This window comes from Panthera onca, chromosome D3 (assembly GCF_046562875.1).
Source record: "Panthera onca isolate mPanOnc1 chromosome D3, mPanOnc1 haplotype 2, whole genome shotgun sequence".
NCBI lineage: Eukaryota > Metazoa > Chordata > Mammalia > Carnivora > Felidae > Panthera > Panthera onca.
Genome location: NC_138350.1, coordinates 65,232,124 through 65,250,344, shown reverse-complemented (window position 1 = coordinate 65,250,344; position 18,221 = coordinate 65,232,124). Strand labels below are relative to the sequence as shown.

Below are 18,221 nucleotides of genomic sequence, written 5' to 3'. Positions count from 1 at the left end.
CGAAGATGGTGGAGTGAGTATGTGAGGTTAGGTGCAGGGTCTGAAGGAGGGTGACACAACCAGAGGCCACACTACAGGGGTCGTTTGGGTGGTGTGAGAGCTTCAGCGGGGGCAGGAGGTACCAGTGCAACAGCAAGGTGGTGTCGCTTACACTCACCTGGGTGAGAGCATGAGAGGAGGGACTCTCTGTCCAATGTCCTTGGTCTCCCCTAACTAATCTATCAGGACAGGTAGAAAGTGATGGGCTTTGTACTGGTTTAACCCCAGAAGTGATACTGTCTTCTAGAATGTGGGACTATACATGAGGACGGTGGACAGCTATGCAAAAACTCATCTTCTAATAAGGGACTTGGAGACTTGATGCTTGACTGCCATTGTTTTAATGGCAACGTCTGCAAGTTGCAGAACGCCATACTTAAGGCAGCAGGAAGATGTGAATTCGCTTAACACAGGATTGCCATTTTAATGCGGTCCTTTGGGACTGAAGAGAGTAATAGAGATTTGAAAATCAACACGTGTAAATATGGCTTGATTTTTAAATAACACCTGATAAGGAAAATGTGTCATTTTCCACTTGAACAAAACAATGAAGGAATAGTTGATATGGCGCAGTCTTGGACCACACCTCCATGCTGAATAGACTGTTTCCTGATGTGCGTTGGAATAGGACTGAACGTAAGCTATGGAGAACAAATCAGGCTCTTTGGACCTGATGGGAGAGTGGAACTCTTTCTGATTCTCTTTCTGGTTAGCTCCTTAGGTAATTTATGGTAAGTGTTATAAGAGCTGAGTTATTATAATGACCATCCACTGGTGCTTATGCATTGATCCTGGACATCTAGAAGACCAGTGGCCTCCCTGATAAAACTAGAAAGTCAGGAGCTGTCTTCTCCCATTGTAGAAGTCAGCTTATCACTTCTTCAATGACAGATCAATTTATAAAGTACATGCTATTTTTGAGTCGAGTATGAGATCGAGCCCTGAGTTGGGCTCTTTGCTGCCAGCATGCAGCCTGCTTGGGATTCTCTCTCTCTCCTTCTCTCTCTGCTCCTCCCCCACTTGCCTGCTCTTTCTTTCTCTCTCTCTCAAAATAAATAAGTAACTTAAAAACGTATGTGCTATTTTTAACCTAACACGTAGTTGAGAAAACACACAAACACTTCGTAAGTCAGAACTTACTAACTTGGAATTTGTGATTATTCATCTTTCTAGAAACTGAGCTAACCTTTACACTGTCTATAAAGAATGAATTTGCTAAACTAAACATGGAAACAAGATATAATGGAATTAGTGGAATTTTTTAAGCCATCAAGACTTTTTTTTTTAATTTTTTTTTTTTTTTTTAGTTTGTTTATTTTTGGCAGAAACAGCATGCGAGCATGAGCTGGGGAGGGGCAGAGAGAGAGAGGGAGACACAGAATCCGAAGCAGGCTCCAGGCTCTGAGCCGTCAGCACAGAGCCCGACACAGGGCTCGAACTCACGAACTGTAGATCATGACCTGAGCTGAAGTTGGACACTTAACCGACTGAGCCACCCAGGTGCCCCCCCCCCCTTTTTTTTTTAAATTTTAAGCCATCAAGACTTTTTAAGAACTCATGCCCAAACAAAATGCTCATGATAAATAATTGATTAATCACTAAAGAAGAATGATTTAGTGAATGATGAAAGAGAAATAATAAGGGATATAGATGATCCCTTGATGTCTGACTCAAGACAAATGTAGAGTTCTGTGGAATAAAGGTAGGTTTTCTGGGAAGAGTGGGACTTTATCACTGGTTCCCAAAGTCGCTGGTTGGCTCCTGTGTTCTCAGAAGCAAGACGAGCAGGCTTGAATGGACACGCCTACCTGTCCTGAGCAAGTAACAGGGCCGTCAGGGTAGAGACCACTGTTCCCACACAGCCATTGAGAGCCCACCAGGGATTCTGGACGAGGAGCCCCACCAGAATCAGGATTCCGCTGATGGGGTTGCTGACGAACACCACTTGGGATATGCCCCGAAGAACCCAATCTACGAACTGGAGCACCTGTGGTTTGTCTGGAAGAGATGAGATATGCAGAGCTAAGGAATTGACAAGGCAAGATTCTCTTTTCCATGCCTAGTGCCCACCCTGAGTAAAATCAACACCGCTTCTGAGAAAGGTGAACTAAGTTTTGATATTCCTGGAAGCTTTTTCCCTCTGAGTCATTTCCCTTTTAGTGGCACTCAGATCCCTGAAACCCTTCTGTTTCTTTATGCTCCACCCACACTGCCCCTATTAGAATCTCCACTGCAGAAAGCACAGAATGCACTTATTTACCATGCTCAGTGGTAAAGACTCTTAAGTCAAAGAAATGAATTACCAATAATAAAACTTCAGTCTTTAAGTGCTGAAATTATGGGATGGAACCAGGTGCCTTCCTCTATTATGAACAGGGCCCTGATCCTGACCACTATCTCCATAAAAAAGCAAAACATTGGAAGGGGCTTGCTGGTTAGAAGATAAAAAGTTAGGGGTGTCTGGCTTGCTCAGTCAGTAGAGCATGTGACTCTTGATCTTGGGGTTGTAAGTTTGAACCCCATGTTGGGTATAGAGATTAGTTAAAAATAAAATCTTAAAAAAAAAACGAAAAGTTAAAAACTGGAGAGGAGAGGAATAGTTAAAAGTCAAGGGAATATAACTAAAGATATGAGTACAAGAACCCCACGCTACCTATCCCATCAACCCAAGGGATGGAAGCATAAATACCTTTAAGCCAGCTGGCAAATTCTTTCATATCACCGGTGACGTAGCCAAGTGCCTTGGGGAGGCGTCTTCTTCTTGGACTTGGTAAAACCTGATTTTCACCCTGGTCCATTTTAGCCATAGTGGGGCTATTCTCCATGGATAGCTCTTCCTCTGGCTCCTTCAGGAAAGGACAGAACTCATAAACATCCTAAGCCAGAGCACTCGAGACTGGCCAGCATCGGGCCTGCGTACTGTAGCCACAGAGGATGAGTTTAAAAGCACTTCATTTAGACCATGACATCCCAGGGGACTAAGAAAGCATCGATTTCCTCCTGAAACACTATCGTGGCGAGTATTGTCCACGTCCAAATCCCATAGTACTTTTTCATCACTGCCTTTAATGCTACCATGAGAAGGTTCTGGCCTTGAATTTCGTAAGTCCATTTCTAGTTCAACAAATATTCGTTGAGCACCTACCTCCTGCTCTCAAGGAGCTCAGTCTAATGGGAAAGACTGAAAAATAGTTAATTTCAACATACTGAGTCAACTAATAATATAGAAAGAGCTAAGACCAAGTACTGAAGCTTCATGCTGTCAGTTAAAGAGCCAAACGTCAGGTTACAAAATGGTGCTCACTAATGCAGACCAAACAGCTACTTCCCGAGATAAGAAGACTTTTTTTAAAAATTAAGTTTAGGGGCGCCTGGGTGGCGCAGTCGGTTAAGCGTCCGACTTCAGCCAGGTCACGATCTCGCGGTCCGTGAGTTCGAGCCCCGCGTCAGGCTCTGGGCTGATGGCTCGGAGCCTGGAGCCTGTTTCCGATTCTGTGTCTCCCTCTCTCTCTGCCCCTCCCCCGTTCATGCTCTGTCTCTCTCTGTCCCAAAAATAAAAATAAAAAAGTTGAAAAAAAAAAAATTAAGTTTAAAATTTTAATTCCAGCATGGTTAACATACAGTGTTATATTAGTTTCAGGGGCACAATATTGATTCAACAATTTTATACATTACTCAGTACTCATCATGGTAAGTGTACTCTTAATCTCCTTCACCTATTTCCTCCATCCCCCCACCTCCCCTCCCCTCTGGTAACCATCACTTTGTTCTCCTTAGTTATGACTCTGCTTTTGGTTTGTCTCTTTTTCTTTCTGTTGTTCGTTTATTCTGTTTCTTACAATCCACATTTGAGGGAAATCATATGGTATTTGTCTTTCTCTGACTATCTCATTTCACTTAGCATTAACTCCATCCATGTTGTTACAAATGGCAAGATTTCATTCTTTTTTATGGCTGAATAATATTCCATTGTATATCACATCACATCTTTTTTATAGTCAAATAATATTTCATTTTATATTATATAAAATATATACAATAATGGAATATTATTCAGCCACAAAAAAGATCATTCATATATAAAAAATATATATGAATATTACTATCATTGATGGACCATATATTCCATTATATTGACACCGGGGCTGTTTCCATAATTTGGCTATCGTAAATAATACTACAATAAATATAGGGGTACATGTATCCTTTCAAGTTCGTGTTTTTTTATTCTTTGGGTAAGTCCCAAGTAGTGCAATTACTGGATCATAGAGTAGTTCTGTTTTTAATTTTTTGAGGAACATCCATACTATCTTCCACAGTCACTGCACCAGTTTGCATTTTCAGCAACAGTGCGTGAGGGTTCCTCTTCGTCCACGTCTTCACCAATACTTGCTGCTTCTTCTGTTTTTGATCGTAGTTATTCTAATGGGTGTGAGGTTGTATCTTATGTGGTTTTGATTTGCATTTCCTTGATGATTAGTGGTGTTGAACATCTTTTCATGTGTCTGCTGGCCATCAGTATGTGTTCTTTGGAGAAATGTCTGTTCATGTCTTCTGCCCATTTTTAATGGGATTATTTGTTCTTTGGGGTTTGAGTTCTATTACTTCTTTATATATTTTAGATACTACCCTTTAATCAGCTATGTCATGTGCAAATATCGTCTCCCATTCATCAGGCTGCCTTTTAGTTTTGTTGGTTGTTCCCTTTGCTGTGCAGAAGCTTTTTATTTTGATGTAGTCCCAATAGTTTATTTAGGCTTTTATTTCCCTTGCTTCAGGAGACATTAGAAATGTCCATGTCAGAGAAATTACTGCCTGTGCTTTATTCTAGGATTTTTATGGTTTCAGGTCTCATGTTTAGGTCTTTAATCCATTTTGACTTTATTTTTCTGTATTGTGTAAGCAAGCGATCCAGTTTCATTCTTTGGCATGTAGTTGTCCAGGTTTCCCAGCAACATTTATTGAAGAGACTTTTTCCCATGGCATATTCTTGGCTCTTTTGTTGATGATTAATTGACCATATAACTGCGGGTTTGTTTCTAGGCTTTCTATTGTGTTCTATTGGTTTATGTGTCTGTTTTTGTGCCAGTACCATACTGTTTTGATTATTACAGCTTTGTAGTCATCTGGAACTGTGATACCTCCAGCTTTGTTTTTCTTTTTCAAGATTCTTTTGGCTCTTTGGGGTCTCGTGTGGTTCCATACAAATTTTAGTATTATTTGTCATAGTTCTGTGAAGAATGTTGTTGGTATTTTGATACTGATTGCATTAAATCTATAGACTGCTTTGGGTAGTATGGACATTTTAACAATATTTGTTCTTCCAAACTATGAATTTGGAATATCTTGCCATTTGTTTGTGTCGTCTTCAATTTCTTTCATCAATGTTTTATAGTTTTCAGGGTACAAGTCTTTCACCTCCTTGGTTAGGCTTATTTCTAGGTATTTTATTATTTTTGGTGCAGTTGTAAATGGGATTGCTTTCTTAATTTTTCTTTCTCTTGTTTCATTATTGGTGTATAGAAATGCAGCAGATTTCTATACATTGATTTTGTATTCTGGGATCTTACTGAATTCAATGATCAGTTCTAGTAGTTTGGTAGAGTCTTTAAGGTTTTCTGTTTATAGCATTATGTCATCTGCAAATAGTGACAGTTTTACTTCTTCCTTACCAGTTTGGATGCCTTTTATTTCTTTTTGTAGTCCGATTCCTGTGGCTAGGACTTCCAGTACTATGTTGAATGAAAGTGGTGAGAGTGGGGGTGCCTAGGTGGCCCAGTCGGTTAAGCATCTGACTTGATTTTAGCTCAGGTCATGATCTCATGCTTGTTTGAGACCCTCATTGGGCTCCATACTGACAGTGCAGAGCCTGCTTGGCATTCTCTCTCTCTCTCTCTCTCTCTGTCCTTTCTTTACTCCTCCCCTGCTTACACTCTCTCTTTAAATAAATAAACTTTAAAAAAAAAGTGGTGAGGGGCTCCTGGGTGGCTCAGTCGGTTGGGTGTCCGACTTCGGCTCAGGTCATGATCTTACAGTTTGTGAGTTCGAGCCCCACCTTGGGCTCTGAGCTGTCAAGAGCCTGGAGCCTGCTTCGGATTCTGTGTCTCCCTCTCTCTCTCTGTTCCTCTCCCGCTCTCACTCTGTCTCTCTATCTCTTAAAAATAAATAAACATTAAAAAAAAGCTGTGAGAATGGATATCCTTGTGTTATTTCTGATCTTAGGGGGAAACTCTCAAGTTTTCACCATTAAGTATGATGCTAGCTGTGTGGTTTTTATATGCGGCCTTTATTCTGTTGAGGTATGTTCTCTCTAAATCTACTTTATTAAGACTTTTCTTTATCATAATTGGATGCTGTCCTTTGTTAAATGCTTTTCCTGCACTTATTGAAAGGATTATATGGTTTTTATCCTTTCTCTTATTGATGTGATATATCATGTTGATTGATTTGCAAATATTGCACTTGCATCCCAGGAATAAATCCCATTTGATCATGGTGAATTATTTTTTTAATGTATTGGTGGATTTGGCTTGCTAATATTTTGTTGAGGAATTTTGCATCCATGTTCATCAGAGATATTGGCCTGTAGTTTGTTTTTTGTAGTTTCTTTATCTGGTTTTGGTATCAGGGTAATACTGGCCTCGTAGAATGAATATGAAAGTTTTCCTTCTTCTATTTTTTGGAATAGCTTGAGAATAATAGGTATTAAACTTTTCTTTAAATGTTTGGTAGAATTAGCCTGTGAAGCCATCTGGTACTGGACTTTTGTTCGTTGGGAGTTTTTGATTACTGATTCAGTTTTATTGTTGATAATCAGTTTGTTCAAATTTTCTATCTCTTCCTGAATCAGTTTTTGGAGGTTATATGTTTCTAGGAGTTTATCTATTTCTTCTAGGTTGTCCAGTTTGTTGGCATATAATTTTTCATAATATTCTCTTACCATCCTTTGTATTTCCACAATGTCACTTGTTATTTCTCCTCTTTCGTGATATTGTTTATTTTAATTACCTCTTTCCCTCTCTCTCTCTCTCTCTCTCTCTCTCTTTCTCTCTCTCTCTTTCTTGATGAGTCTGACTAAAGGTTTATCAATTTTGTTGATCCTTTCAAAGAACCAGCTCCTGGTTTCATCAATCTGTTCTATTGTTTTTAAAATTTCTATATAATTTATTTTTGCACTAATCTTTATTATTTCCTTCCTTCTTCTGATTTGGGTTTCTTGTTATTTTTCTAGCTTCTTTAGGTGTAATGTTAGGTTCCTTATTTGAGATATTTCTTGCTTCTTGATTTAGGCCTGTGTTGCTATATGACGTCCCTCTTAGAACCACGTTTGCATCCCAAAGACTTTGGATCATTGTGTTTTCATTTTCTTCCTTTCTTTTGTGTGTGTGTTTTCATTTTCATTTGTCTCCATGAATTTTTTGATTTATTCTTTGATTTCTTGGTTGACCCATTCGTTGTTGGATAACATGTTATCCAACCTCCATGTATTTTGTTCCTTCCAGATTTTTTTCTTGTGGTTGATCTGTAGTTTCATAGTGTTGTGATCAGAAAAAAGGCATGGTATGACTTCAGTCTTTTTGAATTTATTGAGACTTGTGGCCTAACGTGATCTATTCTGGAGAATGTTTCATGTGCGCTTGAAGAGAATGTGTATTCTGCTGTTTTAGGATGGAATGTTCTCACTGTATCTCTTAAATCCATACGGTCTAATGTGTCATTCAAAGACACTGTTTCCTTATTGCTTTATTATTTGGATGATCTGTCCATTGATGTTAAGTGGGATGTTAAAGTCCCTTACTATTATTGTATTACTACTGATTATTTTCCTTATGTTTGCTATTACCTTTTTCAAGTATTTGGGTGCTTTCATGTTGGATGCATAAATATTTACACTTGTTTTATCTTGCTGGATTGTTCCCCTTATTATTGTGTAGTTTATTTCTTTGTCTCTTGTTACCATCTTTGTTTTAAAGTCTACTTTGGGGGCGCCTGGGTGGCTTGGTCAGTTAAGCGTCCGACTTCGGCTCAGTTCATGATCTCACGGTCCGTGAGTTCGAGCCCCGCGTCGGGCTCTGTGGTGACAGCTCAGAGCCTGGAGCCTGTTTCAGATTCTGTGTCTCCCTCTCTCTCTGCCCCTCCCCTGTTCATGCTCTGCCTCTCTCTGTCTCAAAAATAAATAAACGTTAAAAAAAAAATTAAAAAAAAAAGTCTACTTTGTCTGATTTGAGTATTGCTATCCTGGCTTTCTTTTTGCATTCATTTGCATGATAAATGCTTCTCCGTCCCTTTATTTTCAGCCTGTATGTGTCTCCAGATCTGAAATGAATCTCTTGCAGGCAGCATCTAGATGGGTCTTTTTTTTTTTAAATCCATTCTGCCACCCTATGTCTTTTGATTGGAGCAGTCAGTCCATTTACACTCAAGATAATTATTAATGGGTATGTATTTATTGCCATTTTGTTACTTTTTTATGGTTGTTTTTGTGGTTTTTCTCTTTCCCTTTTTTCTCTTGCTCTCTTCTCTCACAATTAGTTGGTTTTCTTTAGTTTTATACTTGAATTCCTTTATCTTTAATTTTTGCATATCTATTACTGGTTTTTGATTTGTGATTATCATTCAGTTTGTATATAACATTTTCTGCATTTGGCAGTCTATATTAAGTTGATGGTCACTTAAGTTTGAACCTCTTCTTTATTCCACTTGCCCTTATATTTAGGTATATGGTGTCATACTTTACATCCTTTTATTTTGTGAGTACTTTGACTGATTTTTGCAGATACACTTTTTTTTTCACTGCTTTTGTGTTTCCTACTTTCCTTACTCTTACTTGTGGTCTTTGCTTTTTACTCAAAAAGTCTCCTATCTTAACATTTCTTCTAGGGCTGGTTTAGTGTTCGTGAATTTCTTTAGCTTCTGTTTGTCTGGGAAGCTCTTTATCTCTCCTATTCTGAATGATAACCTTGCTGGATAGAGTGTTCTTGGCTGCAGATTTTTTTCCTTTCAGCATTTTGAATATATAATGCCATTCCCTTTAGGCCAGCAAAGTTTCTGCTGAAAAAATCAGCTGATAGCCTTATGGGACTTCCCTTGTATGCGTTTTCTTTTCTCTTGGTGCTTTTAAAATTCTATCACTACTTTTTGCCATTTTAATTACTATGTGTCTTGGTGGGAACCTCCTTGGGTTGATTTTGTTGGAGGCTCTCTGTGCCTCCTGAATCTGAATTTCTGTTTCCTTCTCCAAATTTGGGAATTTTTCAGCTATTATTTCTTCAAATAAATTTTCCGCCCCCCCTTACTTTCTCTTCTTCTGAATCCCTATAATGCAAATGTTATTACCCTTGATGGTGTCACTAAGTTCTATAAATCTATTCTCATTTTGTATAATTTTTTCCCCTCTTACTTGCTTAGCTTGATTGCTTTCCTTTCCTCTGTCCTCTAGGTCACTGATTTGTTCCGCTTCTTCTAGTCTGCTATTTATTCCAACTGGTGTATTTTTAATTTCATTTATTGTGTTCTTCATCTCTGTTTGGTTCTTTTTTTATCATCACTGAGTGTCTCACTGTTGTCCCTCACTCTTTCCTCCAGTCCAGTGAGTATCTTTATGATCATTTCTTTAAATTCTTTATCGGACATATTACTTATCTCCATTTAGCTTAGATCTCTTGCTGTGATTTTGTCCTGTTCTTTCATTTGGGACATATTCCTCTGTCTCCTCATTTTGTCTGTCTTGGCATCTGTTTCTCTGTGCTAAGAAAGTCAGATATGTCTCCTGCACTGGAGAGTAATGGCCTTATGAAGAGGTCCTGTAGTGCCCTGCAGTGCAGCGTCCCCTGTTCACCAGGACCTGGTGCTCCAGGGGTGTCTTCTAAGTGTGCTGCGTGCATCCAGCTTTTGTGACTGAGCTGATTTCTCCTTCAGTCCGGTCGTCTGCAGCGACTTTCTTTGCCCGTTGTGGGCAGGGTTTGGTCCGTGTGGTGTTAGTGGACCAGTCTGAGGACGCCTGGGGCTTGAGTTGAGTCAGACCAGGCATTTGCCAGAGATGCGGTAGCACCCATCTGCAGGGTGCTCTCCCCGTGCTGTCCACTGAGAAGCTTTTGTTGGTGGGCAGGGCCTGTAGTCAGACAGATGTCTTCCCCCAGCCCACTGCTGGGGCTGTAGTCTCACTGGTGTGTGTGGTTATCTTTCCCTTTTCCCGGGGCAGGAGTCACTTTGGAGTGGTGGTCAGGAGGGAGTCCACCACCTGTCCTGTCGGGCCTGCTTGTACTCTGCCAGGCCTGTGGCACTGCCCTGAATGGGCTCCAGCCAAAAGGGGCCCTGCAGCGTTGGGGCTGAGGCAGGTGTGTCTGCAGCGGGTGGATCAGCGGGGGAGCTGCTTTAGCAAGTTAGGTAGCTACTGCAAGCGCCCCTCTGGTCCCTGCAGGTGGTGGTGTGTTTATGCTGGGGGGCACGGGAGGGAAGCTCCTTCGTGCCTGGAGGGTCTCCCAGTGATCTCTGTCCCTCCAGGACGTGCTCTGAGACGAGTAGATAACTCTTTCTCCTGCATGTCCCAGGCGTTTTTCAAACTGCTGCGTCTCTGCTGTGCCTCCACAGGGCTGTTGTGCAGTCTCTTTAAGCACAGGGCCTCAGTTTCCTCTCTCCTGCTCTGCTCTCCTAGTGCCAAGTCTGCTGATTTTAAAGTTTCAGATTTTAAGTCCTGCTCATTGTGAGAACTCATGAAATTCAGTCCCTCTGGTTTTCAAAGCCAAATGTTATGGGGATTTGTCTTCCCTGTGTGGGCTCCCTGGTCCAGGGGTGTGTTTCTGTCCTCTCTCTGTGCCCTGGACTCCCTCATGACCATGGACCAACCTGCGGGTTCGTTTAGCTCCTGACCGTGTCTTTGCCCTTTCTACCCTCTTCCATGTGGCTTCTTCTTTACATTTAGCTGTGGTGTTTGTTTCTGCCAGTCTTCGGGTGGTTTCTGGGTTATTTACATTGAAGTGAGTGTTAGCTAGGTGTATCCATGGGACAGGGGGGGGCTTAGGGCCTTCCTACTCCACCACCTTTCCTAGAAGTCCCAAGCAGCCTTGTAAAATTAAGTTTTTATTTTATACACACAAAAAAATTGAAAATTGCTGGAGATTTTAAGGTTTGAAAGGGCAGAATTGTTTACAAAACAGTCTGTATGCGTTGACATAGCCTAAGTAAAGCCCCTCATAGACAGTCTCCAACTCAAAGATTGCTTGAATATGTCCCCACATCGGGCAACTGCCTCAGACATTCTTTGTTTTGGGGATTTGTTATTTAAATGTTGAAAAACAGACAAGGATAATATTCCACAAAGTATAGACACTGGAAAAGGTAAAAGGGAACCAATCTATTGAAAACCAAAGAGTTGTAATCTAGGAATTGTAAAACATAAGAACGTACGAGGCATGATTATAGTCAGCGTGCCTCGGGAAAATGCTAATATGACCGTGGCTTGTGTTCACGAGGCTCTTCCCTTCTCATGATAACTATATGATAGGAAAGCACCAGCATCACCAGAATGGTACCCACCAGACAACAATGAAGTTTTCATCGTGCCAACGGTAGAAACAAATGAAGAATACCAATGAGGTAATCCCAGAGATAGGCAAAGAGAGAAAGACAATGGCAAGACCACCGTGAGCATGCAAGAAATGCCAAGAGCACAGCCAGGTGAGCAGGGAGTAGGAAAACATCAAAACTCTCAGATCCCAGAAGGCACAAGTGGAATGTTGAAGCCACAGGCATATAAGACATGTAATACCCCAAATCTATGCAGATAAACCAGCTCATCTTCTCCCTGTGGCCAGGGTGTGCATAAGGGGTTCTCATAGTTATTTTTGACCCCATCACTGTTGCATTTACCATAGCCAACAAACACCTATCAAAAGATAATAAAGTTACGCCTTTTCAAAATTTTTATTTTTTGCAATCCTGTCTAGTTTTGGCTTCTGTTAATTCCAGTACAGAAATCAATGTGGGTCACTGATTTTTTTATTAACCATTACACTTCAATTCCATTCTTTCACTGCCCAACTAACTGCTCCACTTTTAAACAATGGCCGGCCATTAATCATTACGCAAAACAGAAGCTATTTATGCAACGAATTCTAGAGCAAGCTCATTTCGTCTTGGCAAAATAGTGTTAGACACCAGCATTTGTGAGATTTCCAATGAACCTTGGCATTAAGAAATTCTTAAATTGAAATTGCTGGAGGAGGTCAGGAATCAAAACTTTGCCTATATGGAGCTCAGCTGGCCCCAGAGTTAAACATGGAAAACTATTCAAATTCTAAGCAATTATGAAAAATTATCTTTTATTTTATAATCTAAGTGATAGCTATCATTTATTTTCATATATCTTCCTCTTTAAATCTTATAACTGACCGTATTGTTCAGTAAGTAACTTCCTCAGCTCTAGTGACCCACGTGCAAAGCTAGACCGATCTGTGAGAGGCATCAGGATTTGTCCCAGGCAACGTCAAGGACCTCAGACACAATTGCTTCAAGTTTCTGTAATTGAGGAAGTCAGTTTCTACAGAGGCAGCACTGAATGAAAACATTACAAGTTTTCCATCAACTACAGGAACAATTAAACGTATAGGTTATTCCAGAGTGAACAAATTCATGTTCTTGAAATTTCTGGCGTCTATTTATTTATTTAAAAAACACCACCACTTCAGAGGTTTTGGAGATAACAGATGCCAGACTCGATATTCTAACTGGACAGACGTGATTGAGAACCTGCATGGCCTGAGCTCCCTGCGGAGCCACCCAACGTTAAAGCCTGGGTTATTTTTTGTCTAAATCCACAGTCATAGAAGGCTTATTGTGATTTATGTCTCCAGTACCCACATGTTGGGATGAGTTGTTGGGGTACCATGCCCTGGAGACAGGGCTCCTCTCCCGAGTTAAGCAGACAGGTGCTGCTGTGGCACCCCCACCCCACACCAGGAACCATGCGTTCTAAACTACTAAACACTTCCAGAACCCCTTGAATCTTGACAACTTGCTCCAGAACTCAGGCACGAGCGCTGGTCATGAGAAACCAGTAACTTCAAGGTTGTAGTTCACCTTAGAATTCTATCACGCTTGACTATTTGCAGGTCTTGGGGGGAACTTTAATAATTCCAATCGGGAAGAGAATGCAGCAGGGAACCTCTACTGATACTCAGATTTCTTAAATCTAAGTAGGTCATGAAATTTAACTAAAAAGACAAGAAAATGAAAGGAAGAAGCTCTAATTAAGTAGAAGCAGGGTAAGATTAAAGCCCAGACTACTTTGTTTCCTCGCTTTTCCACTGTTACCAAAACTCATTAGTCAGCATCTAACCCAAGATGAGCACCATGTGACTTCTCGGCCATGACTCTTGTGTATGCCACTGAGCTCAAGCCACACCACTCAGCAGAGCATGAGGACCCCACTTCCCAGCCTGTGTTCAGAAAAGACACACCAGAGTGTGGAGGGCAGGCCCCCACGTTCCTGGAGACGGAGGCTGCAAAGAGAGATCATACCTGTTCCGGCGGCCCACGCTCCTGGGCCAAGCTGTGCCAGGAGGAGCCTCCGCGCGAAGCCTCACCAACCTTAAGTCCAAAAGAGTCTTTCCAAAGAGGACCACAAGGGGCATCACCAGGGCCGCCAACCAAAGACTGTCCATTCATCCTTCCTTTCTCTCCATACTTGACAGAGGGCAAAAAGACGTGAATCAGAAGGATGAGGACGTGAAATGCAGGGTGGTAGGAGGCAGGAGGTGCCCAGTGGGTTTCTGGGGAGCAGAGCTGTGGCCCCAGATGGAGACTGCCAGCAGAGAAGGCACACTTCTCCATCAACAAGAAGAGACAATGAGCTGACTACAGACATGGAATGTTCACTTTACTTTGTTTAAAATAAAAGGAAAAAATGATGTCAAACCACCCTGCACAGAGACCACTGCACAGACTTTGTTCTGCTGTGTTTCTCTGCTAGCGGGAGGTTGGTAGATCTGAAGCCTGTCTAGAGGGAGGCGTGGGCTTTAGGCTGGGACATGCATCAGGCAAACTGTTAGGGCTCCATCTTGGGGACCAATGCCAATGTAACAATTTCCCTCAGCCTTGTTCTTTACAAACAGGAGAAGAAGGCATGGGGGTGGGCTCTATTTTCTGTAGTAAGATACGAGCCACACTTTTAATGCACAGCAAGAGCCCCGTCTCAGAGACTGCTAAGTGGCATTTTTTTTTCTTGTATCAAAATAAGAATTGTTAAATATTGGATATCATCTTGTTAATAACAAACAATCCTTAGTTGAATTCAACAAGCGTGGCAACTCTTCCTAAGTTTTATTTATTTATTTATTTTTAAAAGTTTATTTTATTTATTTTGAGAGAGAGAGCGGGGGAGGGTCAGAGAAAGGGACAGAGAGAGAATCCTAAGCAGGCTCTGCACTGTTAGTGCAGTGCGGGGCTCAAACTCATGAACTATGAGATCATGACCTGGTCTGAAGTTGGACACTTAACCGACTGAGCCACCCAGGTGCCCCTCTAAGTTTTATTTTAAAAAAGAAAAACTTCCATTCCATTCAGGGATATCATTCTTCCTTCATAAGTTCCAGAAAAGTTGCCTGTGTGTGGTAGTTTTTTTCACCTTTATTTTAATTTTTACTTTCCTCTACCAGCTTGCTTTGAAAAAGCCACAATTGTGAAAAATGTTACTGACATGTCTTAGAAAAAATTGTGTGTGTAGGGGTTTATCCGTGGTTAAACTATCTGGTTAGTTAAGTACCAAACAGAAGTGTCTGTGGGTTGCATTATGCATTTTTTTTGTTTGATAAAGAACGACATTATGAAAAACCAATCGCAGGGCTCTCATCTTACCTGTGGTTTAAAAAGAAGGAGAGAAGAAAATAGAAGAGACAAGTAGGGACTGTCACATTCCCTCAGTGTCGGTGTTTACCCCTCTGGCCCCTGTATGGCTCCTGCCTGTCCCCTGTCACCCAAATCACACACATCTAAGAGGACAATATCCTTGAGCTCAACATCAGTATTTTCTTAGAGCCACGAGAGAAAAATATGAGAGCTGGGTGAGGTCGTAAGGAGCACGTAGTTCGAGCCTTCATTTTATAGAAGAGAAAACTGAGGTTCAGAGTGGGGACCATCAGAGTTTACTCGGCAGAGTCAGCCTCGTGCAATACGGAAGCTGTGGTGGTTTTTTGTCTTCCTGGAGCCAGGCACAGTAATGCCACCCGAGAGTCTATTCAAGTCAACAAACAGTGAAGGAGCCCCTCTTCAAAGAGGAGGTCTGCAGAGTGCTTAGGGATGCAGCGCACACAGGCTGCGTTCATGGCCACCTTGAAATAACCCTGGGGTGGGGGAGGGGGCCAACAACAACCAAGGGCCCAGCCACCCCCATTCTCACCCCACGCCCTTGCTGGAAACAGTGACTCTCCTGACAAACAGACATGACCCTGTACCTCAAAGAGAGCCTCGTTCTTTTCTATCACTGACACATCCTCACAACATCTGAGGAATATTCTGGAAGCTGCACCTGTTGAGCTTTCCAGCGGGAGTCAGAAAGCGCTTGTCATAACCCAAATCACCAGTGAAATGAAGCAGTACTTACTCCAATACAAGACAATATCAGGATTTCAATTCAACCAACACTCCTTATTTTAGTCTATGAAATAAAACTCATTCTGTTGCCAGGGTATATTAGAAATCTGTGTAATTGGAGAGATCCGAAAGTCTTTAATTTTCTATGGCTCAAGTATCACTTTAAAAAAAACAATGCAAAATTTTGGGTACAGACATAGAAGAAAACATTTAAACATTCATGCTCTATCACAAAGAGAACGAAAGCATTGACACTTATTTGGTACTTACAATAATCCTGATTTTAGGTAGCTTTTGGTCTGAAGTGGTAGGAGGTGCTCGGTGTTCTTTAAAGCTGTTATCAGAAACAAAGAAAATGCTGTCAGGTATTCTGAGGAAAACACTTCTGTCCTCAGAAGGCACCACTCCTAGAAGCCTTGAGGTCTGAATTCCACACCAGAAAATGCAGCAGCAAAGAAACTGTGAGATCTATGGTTGCAGTGTGGCCACTGGGCTCTCCGATGGGCCAGCACACTCCCGTCAGCATGACGGCACAGGCAGAGAGGTGCACAGAGCCAGAGTTGGGAAGAGCCGTTCCTAGCACCCCACTTTTTTTTGAGTCAAAATGATAGGTTTCCAACTTCACTCAGTTATTTCAAGAACACGCTCGAAACTCCTATAGAGCATTGATGAACCCAGAGTCATTCGGCAGGTGCAGTGGACTGCTTGCCCAAACCCCGCTTGCACATGGAACTCAGGTGCTCCTTCTACCCTGCTTTGGAAACCATGAGCAAAGACATTGCTTCCAGGCTTCCAGGAAGAAGCCCGCAGCCTCGGTGAGTTGCTTTCTAGACTGCCAGGACTCCGACTTGGCTGCTTCTACTCAGTTGCAACCATCTGAGATGTATTTCTTCATTAAAGAGAAGAAAAGGGCGAAAAGCAACAATTAGGAGTAAGAAGACGAACCGGCAGCAAGGAGCAGTTGGAAGTGAATAGAAACGAGGAGGAGGAGGGTACTCACACTCCACGGGCTTCCTGGTGGCAGAAGGCACTGGCTGATAGAGCCCTGCTGGGCTCCACTGAGAGGGAGGTGCTCAGGAGGAGATAGCACTGGGAGGAGGCACCTAACAGTTTTATACTCAAACTGGCTCTGCACCCCCCGCCCCCCGCCCCTGCACTTGGCTTTCTCCTCCCACTTCGAGCCCCAGGGCCAAAGCATTGCGGAGGACCAGTCCCCTGTCTTGTACCTGATGTCTCTCTCTCTCTCTCTCTCTCTCCCCCTCCCCCCCACCTCTCTGCTGTTTCTCTCCCTCCTCCTCCCTCCCTCTCTCTTCCTCTCTCTCACTGTCTCTCTGCTGATGTTTCTCTCTCTTCCCTTCCCTCCCTCGCTCCCTCCCTCCCTTCCTCCCTGTCCCTCTCTGTCTCTCTCTGCTAATGTTTCTCTCTGTGTGTGTCTCTCCTCTGTCTGTCTCTTGTTTCTCTCTCTCTGTGTCTCCCTCTCTGTCTCTCTCTGCTGATGTTTCTCTTTCCTCTCTGCTGATGTCTCTCTCTCTCTCTGTCTCCCCCTCTGGCCTTGATTTGGTGCCATCTCTGTGCGGTGCTCCAAGATCCGTGCCCAGGGATAATCCTGCAACTTCGTCTTTTCCCTCTTGCTTTAGCTCCTGCCCTCACCCTGAAATATTTCGGGGAATGTTTGGACCTAAAAAAGATCAACATAGTGTCTCTGAAAACTAGAAACTGAGGGTCAGGTTGCTATACTGTAGGCTCCTGTGCTACGTGACTGCTCCCGGTGGAATTTTCTCTTAGACACCACGCAGCTTCTGCACAGGTGTAGGAATCCAGCAAAGTCCCGAGGGGTGTGGTGTGAGGGTGGGGAGGGCAAGGGGCATGCAATTCATTTTCTGGAAACCAACCTGCCCTTTTCCCCGGTTAGGAGGAACCAAAAATAAAAGTTCCCTGGAATGTCCTTTTTTCCAGGTGTGGATCCCAGGACAAACTCTGCTGCCTTTTAATAGGATGCAAACATTCCATAGCAGAGAAATCTAAAATTCAAGTGAAAAATCCATTTCTTCCCCCATCCTTCTTAAACTTCAGTTTTTGGGGCTTTCTCTGTTATGGCAGGAATCTAACTAACTCAGGTGCACTTCATGGAGCACGGAATTAAAAACAAAAACAAAAACAAAAAACCAGACAACCCCCAGAAAGCCCTGCACATGTCATGATGTTTCTGTCTTCTGGGCCTCTGGCCTCCTGTTGGAGCTGAAGGGCTTGTCAGAGGTCCTCGAGGCAGCTGCGACTCTCTGGCTCCTCCCACTGGACACCCACGAAACCACAGGTCTCCCTTTGTGGGCAGCCCCCACTCCTACCTGCTGCAGCTCAGGGTGTGTGTGTGTGTGTGTGTGTGTGTGTGTGTGTGTGTATGTGTGTGTGCGTGCCTGTGTGTGTGTGTGCTCATGCCTCTGTGTGTGTGTGTGTGTGTGTGTGTGTGTGTGTGTGTGTGTCTGAGGTCTAGGAGAAGACCAGAGGTCCAGGTTCATGATTACAGTTCTGAGCTTCAGAGAAATCTGCCTCCAACATTTTGTGGTAGGAAAATAAGGAGAAAATAAGCTCCTGAT

At 42.5% G+C, this 18,221-nt stretch overlaps 1 protein-coding gene across 4 annotated transcripts in view; it reads right to left on the bottom strand.

The window, feature by feature from the left end:
- The window catches only part of LOC132665006 (urea transporter 1), a 53,996-nt gene that overhangs the window by 16,348 nt on the left and 19,427 nt on the right, over positions 1 to 18,221 (bottom strand). The window contains exons 1-5 of one of the 4 annotated variants that reach the window (XM_078435284.2): positions 16,628 to 16,760; positions 15,898 to 15,961; positions 13,558 to 13,722; positions 2,729 to 2,885; positions 1,848 to 2,037 (exon numbers count right to left, since the gene is read on the bottom strand). In XM_078435284.2, coding sequence (XP_078291410.1) covers positions 1,848 to 2,037; positions 2,729 to 2,885; positions 13,558 to 13,704 — 494 coding nt within the window. In that variant the 5' untranslated portion in view covers positions 13,705 to 13,722; positions 15,898 to 15,961; positions 16,628 to 16,760. Of the gene's footprint in view, positions 1 to 1,847; positions 2,038 to 2,728; positions 2,886 to 13,557; positions 13,723 to 15,897; positions 16,517 to 16,627; positions 16,761 to 18,221 lie in introns of those variants that run through there. The other 3 variants (XM_078435285.2, XM_078435286.2, XM_078435287.2) reach the window with 3 other exon arrangements.